Source organism: Ruditapes philippinarum, unplaced genomic scaffold, assembly GCF_026571515.1.
Source record: "Ruditapes philippinarum isolate M1 unplaced genomic scaffold, ASM2657151v2 ctg1260_1_1_1_1, whole genome shotgun sequence".
In the NCBI taxonomy this organism is placed as follows: domain Eukaryota; kingdom Metazoa; phylum Mollusca; class Bivalvia; order Venerida; family Veneridae; genus Ruditapes; species Ruditapes philippinarum.
This window is the reverse complement of record NW_026852938.1, coordinates 84903-94140: the sequence shown is the minus strand read 5'-3', so window position 1 is coordinate 94140 and position 9238 is coordinate 84903. Positions and strand designations below refer to the sequence as shown.

General features: G+C 31.0%; 1 protein-coding gene across 1 annotated transcript; it reads left to right on the top strand.

Moving 5' to 3' along the window:
- The first annotated feature begins 6468 nt into the window (after positions 1-6468).
- LOC132728636 (uncharacterized) lies at positions 6469-8011 on the top strand. The gene is made up of 3 exons (XM_060714310.1): positions 6469-6616; positions 6868-7241; positions 7857-8011. Exons 2-3 carry the CDS (start codon positions 6875-6877, stop codon positions 7868-7870), a joined length of 381 nt encoding a protein of 126 aa, XP_060570293.1. The 5' UTR covers positions 6469-6616; positions 6868-6874; the 3' UTR covers positions 7871-8011.
- Positions 8012-9238: the final 1227 nt, after the last annotated feature.

Genomic DNA, 9238 nt, shown 5'->3' with positions numbered 1-9238 from the left:
TTTTTGGTTGTTATTTGTTTTTATTGTACAAAGTTTAAGAAATTGTATCAGCTTCCAAGTTCAGGAGACAATAAGAGATAGGGGCGACAGTCCGGTTTGGTTCATGATACTCGAGTATGAACTAAAATTGCAACTGACTTGGTTTAGATACCACCGTAGAGCGCTTTGTAAAAGGCCACCTCGGCCATAAACAAAATCGGCATGGGCCATCTCGGCATGGATTAACTCAAGGTGCCCAATATTCTAAATTGTGTCCGTATTGTATTTTATTGTGTAGCAATAAACATTATATCATTTTTATAGAACAATTTTGTTCTGTTTACAGAAAAGCTATGAAACAAAACAAAAAAAATAGCGCCTATTTAACATTTACAAAAATCTAACTCCACTATTGTAAATCCCCTTGCGCCGGCGTACATGTATTTAACATTTAAACTCCTCCAGTTTTTATAAATGCGTTATGAATTATAATTTCATAATAGAAAAAAAAGAGATTGCAAATTATTATAACTAGAAACGTGTCGGATTGATCTGTTCCAATTTTTATAGGACCGGGATGATTAACACCCCGACTTAGGTTTAGGGATGTGGTGACCAGTGGTATTATGGAGTTATAAGCTGATATAGCACATTGATGTAAGAATACCATTAATTCTCTGGGCAATCAACAGGTAAAGAACTCGAATATAATTAAAACAAGATTATTTTTTTAAACAATACAATTCTCTTCTCTCTAAAATTTATGAAGTAATGAAATTTCATGTTGAAACCACAATGTGACGAGGGAACCTGTAACATTCGTTTTGTATTAGTAATCTATATAACATATATTATTAATCTATTTGAAGTTAAAACAAACAAGAAAAATCCATTTGAACAATCACGTTTACTGCAGGACTAGTTGACGGTTTTTTTATAAATAACATGTGCCTATTATTAAAACTGAACTTTGTCTACACTCTTACAAACACACAATCAATGACCCAAAAAAACGGCCGTCGTAAAAAATTAAATGCAGCGAAAATAACGTAAACACCGCTAAAAACTTTTCACAGCAGAAGAAGACAAGTTATCTTTTGCAACAAATACCACATCTTGTGTGTTACACACTTACAATTAAATCTCTTAATAAAAAGACATACATTATTGGTGCTGCTACATTGAACACACACATACACATTCGTACCATATCCGTTTTGTAAAATCCGATTTTGAAGAAATAAATATCCAATAGTCCACATCTTCTGTATGCAGAATAGGCATTCATGTTGTTGTTGGTTTTTTAGTTTTTTTAAATACCGTCCTGTAATATAGGAGGAGTTGCATTCACGAGTGGACAAACTGGTCAGTAGATAATTGACTCTAGTATACCCCACATTTAACTTGTTTACGCTGTGAATTATATTAACTTTTAATTAATATATCATGTACAATCTTCCTTAAACCTGCAAACATATGCGCCAATTCAATGCATTCCGTTGGCTTACATTTCTAACGTATGTTTTCACCTTAAAATAGAGTCAAAAAAATCTGGAAACAAAGTGATTCCTCGGAAGCATTATCACCTCTCGTATGTAACAACTTGAAATTAAATCTCTTAATTTTGTTAATAATATTCTTATATTCTTCTCTTATTTATTTCTTCAAAATCGGATTTTACAAAACGGATATGGTATGAATGTGTATGTGTGTGTGTTCAATGTAGCAGCACCAATAATGTATGTCTTTTTATTAAGAGATTTAATTTCAAGTTGTTACATACGAGAGGTCAGGGAAAATTTATCTTTTACTTCCACAAATCCATAAATTAGTTATATTATTCAAATGGCTCAAAACATTAAGAATGGACTTAAGATTTTCGTAACTTTTTGTTTTACTGCATAAGTCTCTTAATGATTTGTTGCAAAGCAGAAAAACTTAATCAATCTTTTATATTGATATCGATTTGGAAAATTACCGAAGCTAGTTAAAGAAACAGTTCTTCAAGGGAATTTTCAAATATGATAATTAGCCATAATGATTGCAAATGTAATCGTGTATAGATGAATTTTATTTATAAAAACCTTCTATATTTTCTCTTCTGAAATATGTACAACATGTGTTTTAAAATCACAGAAAACAAAATTTGACTACGTTTTATTAAGTTTTGTTCTGGTCTGCTGTCAAGAATGAATTTTGACATTGAACATGAGTTCTGCTTCAGCTGGTGCTGATGGTAGATTACATCTTAGAGCAGGCCCAATCAAACTGAACATTTTCTATATTACCTTTTAGCGTTCTCTTTTGTTTCCATTATACGAATAACTCAAAAGTGATATGATATTATTTCCAGAGACCGTAGCCATAACTGAACATTGTTCACACATTTTGTCACTGGCATTGGATGAAATTCAAATCGTATAAGTGTACTTTTTTGTTTTTAAAATGACTTACATATAACATTTACTTATATCTTAACATACTTAAGAAATATGTCATTTAGTAATCTATAATTTTTTTACAGATGATGTTGGATCATTTAGTGCATGTTTTTCTATTCGAGGTTTTGTACTATTTTAAAACAGTTGAGTTAAACGGACATATAATATATTTGAAATCAATGTTTTGTTCTCTGCGTGTATCTGTTTGAAAGAAACCGGCAAATCTACGCTACATATTGGTAGCTATGATTAGTTTAATTATCAGTTAGGTTTAACACTACAAAAATTGTAGCGCAGCTTCAGACGGCCAGAAAGGATTGATAGGATATTATGAATATTCTGGATTTAAATGTCTTTCTAGTATGTATGAATTTTAAAATAGTACCAGAATAACATGTTGTTGACATGTTGTTTAAATATGGCTTTTGAAATGCATACTGAGGAAAAGCAAATTATTTGACAAGGCAACATAGTCGGAATGACAAAATGGCTACTTGAATACTGTCTAATCGCCCTTAGGATATGTTGCCTGCTTTTAATTGTCTTTTGGCGTCTTATCTGTGATATGCAGGCTTCATAACCTCAGATCCCCTTTCAAAATTCCATTTTATTTAGTTCCGCCCATTGTTTTCTCTTTAAGGGCGCACGTGTATTTTTTTAAATTGGGGACCATACGCCGCTTTTCATGGAATGGCACTACTGTGTCACATTGAAGGTTCCATAATAACCGCCGTATGAACACACCTGCGGATGTTTCAAAATTCATTTCGCCATTTTCGTGTTTAAATGTTGAATTATGCTTAAGCCGGTGCTAGGGGGCGTGGACGGTAACTTGCACTTTCCAGTACCGTCCATGAACAGACTCAATCAAACCGAGCCTGCAACATTTTTCCCGTGTTGGGCTTTCTTTACGGATTCTGTTTTTTTCTCTATTTTATTGTTTAAAGTATTAGGTTACAATAATAGGTTGACTATTGCCAAAAGGATATTTACATGATTTTTTTTTTCAATTATATGACATCACGTGAAGAAAAATCGTAATCCCCAAAGAACGAACAAACGGCTTATTTCTGAACTGTTGCAGACTCAATTAAGTTTACTGTAAACATATTTTATTTCTCGGAATATACATACATGTTACAATTTACAATAAACACATAGTAATTCAAATATTCTTTAAAAAAACAGGATTAGAATGAAGCTTAAGCAACATTTGTCAACATTTAAAATATTAGTGGAGTACATCCTTAAAAATTATATAATTTACTTTTGTAGTACAAGGAAATAAGGGGTTTGCATATCACAGACAGACGTTCAAAGACAAATGTATCAGGCAACATATTAAGAGGGTAATATAATAGTAACATGAATATTAAATAGATTGGACAAGAAAACAAAAACACAACGAAACATCGTGCTGTACGACCTTCAAGGTCCATGACTATAACATCTCTTACTGAATGTACTGGGCAACTTTGTACTGCCTCCACGCAGCAATAACAACTCCTCTGATCAATGTGAAAATTTATTAGAAACAAAATTAGAATGTCTTAAAACATCAAACTGGCAAAATACTGTAGGCTTGCTTTCATAGGGCCGGGTTCTGGACGGTAGTATTATTGTTACATTTTCTGGTCTTTCGAGATCATTGATTCCATCACTTCTCAGTGTTAAAAAATTGAGTACCGCTCATGCCGGTGTTAGGAGGTATGAGGGATGTTGCACTTTTCCATAATCCCTGATGTACAGACCCGAGTCTGCAATTTTTAAGTAAGTTTGTTGTGATTTATGCTTTTGAGGGATCACACCTTTTTCAGATGTTAAGTAATAGTTACCGCTAAAGTGCCTTAGCACCGTTTTATGCAGAAATCACTTTTTCAGCATGATATGATGGTGACCTTATCCAAACAAAAAGCTAACGGATACAGTAAAGAGAGCGGCTATATCATCCGTTGTTGTTAGGATAATACTTATCTATGTTCGGCATTAGACAAAACATGGCAGACGGATAATAAACGTCCGTAATTGTAATTGTAAAACGTTGCCAATATTCACTTACCTTCATGTTATCAACAGAATTTTAAGCATAATTTGCATATACATGTATGATGACTTCAATAAAAATGTTAATCAAGCTACACATGGAACTCCTTAAAACTTTGTTAGCTATAAGATTGGCAAAAGATAAAAAGACGACAATTTTGTAAAATCAAATTGAAGGAAATTTGATTATGATGATGTAGGTGTAGGCAAAGGTAATTTAAACGGATTTCAAATGCTTTCACCGCACAAATGTAATTATCTGTTGTTTACATTTAAAATCAGGTCTATTTATGTTTCTAAGTGTTAAAAGAGCTACTATTAAGATCAATCAACGCTTGTTAGAAATGGAAATTTTCCCATCTTATCTTTTCAACATATGTAATTTGTAATGTGCCTTGTTCTTTTTAAATTTATCTTATTATTGATACTGAAAACTTAATTATGTTTGAAATTTTCGTACTCAGTTTTTAAATTTATGAAATATTAAATTATTTTATAAAATTGAAATGAAGGGAAAGTCAATTATATAGTACGCAGAGCTGAAAACGCAGTAAAACGGAGTTGAAGTTGTAGTTTAAATATTTCAAATAAGGAGCTAACATTTAAGATTAATCAGGTTAAAATTATTTCAAATTTAAAAAAAGCTTAAGAAAATCATTTGCGTTTTAGTAAAAAGTTATTTGTAAGCATAATACTTTTTAAAAAGAAAAAAATTTGTTCCAAAAATTTCGTAGTTTTTAATTATCAATATCAACATGGTTATAAGGAATATAATTTTTATAATTTCCTTCCTATTAAAAAAATCACGGATTTTGTGTTTTTTGATACATTTTTTAACTTAATTTTATTAGCATATGATTCAATATTTTGCCCTTTCAAGGGGGTTACATAAATGTTATGAAAATCAATGCTTTTATAGTAGTCACACATATTTACAGCATAAAGTTAGAAAGTCTTCTGTTTGATATTGAAAAAACGAGCCCCCGCTGTAAATTGAAAAACCTTGTAGTATGAAGTTGATCCCCTTTTTAAATATTTACAAATTAAGAGCTAAACTTTAAGTATTTTTCTATTCTTCATCCAGACAATTGATGAAATATTTACAGATTTCAAACTTAAAAGAAAACTCGAAGAAAATCATTGCATCCATTTATTGTATATAAAAGTAATCTGTAAACAATAATACTTTTAAAGAAATAGAAAACTTTGTTCAAAATATTTGATATCTTAATTTTAAAATAATCTATCAATAACCTTTAGTAAAACATCTAGGAATTCATAAGAAAATAAATAAAAAAATAAAACCGGCTGTTTTATATAAATTTAAAAAAGACGCAGTAGAATCACTCTGAATAAATATGATTGTATCAAATTAACAACAATTCACGAAATGGTGCATTATTTTTTTCGGAGACATTTTTAATTTCAATTTATTTTTCAGCATATGAGCAAATGCATGTTTGTCGCCTTTAACACGATGGCGGAGGTTACAATAAGAGTATTTGAAAAGAGATCAAGTAGTATGTTCATACATACCTTGATTTTCTAGCTTGTATGAGATTTTATGTACATGATTATTTTTGTTACACATTTTAGTAAATGATCTGAAATATTGCAGATCTAATAGATCCTTAGGCCAATTTAATTTATCTTTTCCGGAATTGTTTCGTTTTAAAGCATATTACCCATTAAACACGGGCGTAACTAAGTATAAAATCTGTTACTGAAGTATTCAAGAATTGCAGTTTATAAGAAAATTTGATCCAGATCAAAAGTAATTATTGAATTATTTAATCATCACCACAATGTAATCGAGACGTAGTTAATAATTCTAAATGTTAAGCCGTTAATGTTGTTTTGATTGTCTACACTGTCATAAGATTGTTCTTTGAGATTAATAGATTAAAAAATATATGTTAATAGTATTTGTTGAAATCCATATGTTAAATCGTGACGTGGAGGAGGAAGCAAATCGTCAAATGAAGATGAATCGGTTAATTAACATTAGCTACGTCAAAGATTACCGACTTGTCGTCATTGACCTCAGGTTTATAGCTATAGTTCCAACTTCTGAATGGTATATAAATGATATGAAAAGCTATCTAGATACCAGACTTACATAATAGTGCATCTTTGAAGCATACAAATACAAGGTAAGCTCTTTTCTGTATATAGATGCATATATAAATGCTGCGGACACTCTGATATTGTTTGTAATGAGTAATGTTCTGCTTTAGGTTTATTATTCGGAACTTAATATTAAGGAAAATTAAATCAATCAGGTAATATGCAGATTCATAGAAAATATCATTTTCAGTTGATTTCGGTTATATTTTCTAAACATTTATCACATTTCCTCAAAGTTTCAAAATTAACCGTTAAACATACTTGCTTCAAATTTCAGGTAAAACATGAACACTCTTGTAATTATTGGCGCCTTATCGGTGTTATGCTGTGTTTACGCTCAGTCATACAGGAGGGAGAGACAGAGATTTGACAACGACATGTTTGATCGCTTTAGTGGTTCCGGACGCCATTTGGAATCAGGACGTTTTAGGGACTCAGGTCGGCAGTTTAGATCAGGTGGGGAATTTGATTCAGGACGCCATATTGGATCGGGACGCCATTTTGAAACAGGACATAGATTAGGATCTGGACGCCAGTTTGATAGATTAGGATCTGGACATTTAACAAGAGGAGATGGTTTATTTAGAAGAATGGGAGATCGAGATTATAGACCAAGTGTCTCAAGACATATTCCAAGAAGATCAATAATTCGTAAGTATATTATATTTATATATCAGCAAAGATTTGTTGAGACTTAAGATTTTTTTTCCATTCTAAAAAAAGGGAAAATATAATCTTCATAACCTTTAGATTATAATTGTTTTAGTACATATTAGTTGTTTCTTAAAGTAGCGCTGCAAGTGAAATTGGATGTCACAAAATCAGCAATATTTAAACGAGGCAGTAGTTTGACTTCTACGCAAAATACTAAATAAATATGATTGTACTAACTTTAAAAAGAAACAACAACAAAAACAATCAGGAAAAAAACATTAAAAAAAAACAAACAAACAAAAAAACCCAGATTGTTCTGGTAATTGGCCAATAGGTGATTAAAATAAAAAAAAAGTTGATTTAGAGAAATAGAAATTAAAGATTATTTTTTAGCAGAATGAACCTTTAGAATAAACGTCTTGATATGCACAGCAGATTTTATGTACATGTATTGCCTTAAAGGTATATCATTCAAAATTTAACAATGTAATACATTTAACTTATAATATTCAGAGGACATCTCGTGGTAATGTTAAATACGGTAAAAATGATTTATAAAAAATGATATTTTGTCACTGGTATTATATGTGTCATATGTTTTATATATTACAGGTGATTCCTACTAGGTGTCAAGAATTTCAGATAAAAGATGACCCCTTACTTAAATTAAGTGATGGTGCCAAATTTATTTGATGTCTTTCATTTCACTATTATCATTATTTATATGCAATATTATCATGTTCAAATAAATATTTCGTTAAATTTTATTGTCTTGATTGAATTTGTCTCTAGAAAATATTGTCAAATGCAACGTATTAAATTATGAGACACTGCGATCTCTCAAATCTGGGACCGAAAGACACATTTTTAGTCCCAGCTCAAATGCAGTATATTAAAAACAAACACCGAAGAAAACAGCTCTGTTTGCTGTTTGAGGATAAATACAAGATATTCTTTTCTTTACAGTTCTGAACATATAAAGTGGTAAACAGTAACTAAACACTCTTTTCAGTTTTAATTAAATTAGTTTTTCAAACATTTTCGCAATTTTGATTGTACAAATCAATGATATACGATGACCTTTACTTCGAACGAATTAAACAGAGGCTATCTGTATGGTGAACAATTTCCAATCGCTGTTCTATACATATTCCCGTTTTAGCCGTCGCCATGTTAGTTTCATTGAGAACAGTAAATATGGTCTTAAATATTGGTATTTATTTTGTTTTAAAGAAAAAATTATGAGTTTAGGTCTTATTACATTTATTTTGTTAGAAATTTTAAATTGTAAGCATGTATGAAGGTTCATTAGGTCAACAATTATAATTCTATTAATTTTTTGCTTGCCTTATGATTATTACTACAGCACATATAAAATATTCATTACCTGAATTACCTTAATTAGCAAAGGAGTGCGTTATAAAAAATACAAAAAAATTCAATGGCGACATATTCTGTTTGTTTCCATAATTAATCTCCACTTCAATCCGGACCCTAAAATCAAGTTAACAAACGTTCCATGTAGCAATTATAGTTTATACTTACTTAAAGGTTATTTCGAGTTGAATTATATGTAGTCACATAAATCATTTTGCAAGTCACATCACAGCCAGTCGGTGTGTGGCTTGGATAGCATTCATGACCGGGATATTCAAGTATATCCGATAATGCATTTGTTTACATGTACAAGACTGGAAATTTAAAAAGTTAGTGCAAATAACTACTCTGAAAGTGCCTTCTTTCAGACCATAGGTGATCGGCGCGTTGATTGGTCACTACCCCCCCCCCCCGGGCCAACTCCCCCCTCCTCACCCACTCTACAACTCTTCTACCTCTCAAAACCATGTAAACTGCAGTATTTTTCATTTTAAACATGCTTTAATATTTGGTATATGCTTTTAATTCAATTACCTTCATCTCCCACAAAAACTTAAAAAAATATATACATAAACTAAGTAAAGGTATGCAACTCGCCGCTCATTTTTCAGCACTCA

What these genes read in the sequence shown, in the direction of transcription:
- LOC132728636 (XM_060714310.1), top strand. Translation starts at nt 6,875, where the DNA reads ATGAACACTCTTGTAATTATTGGCGCCTTATCGGTGTTATGCTGTGTT.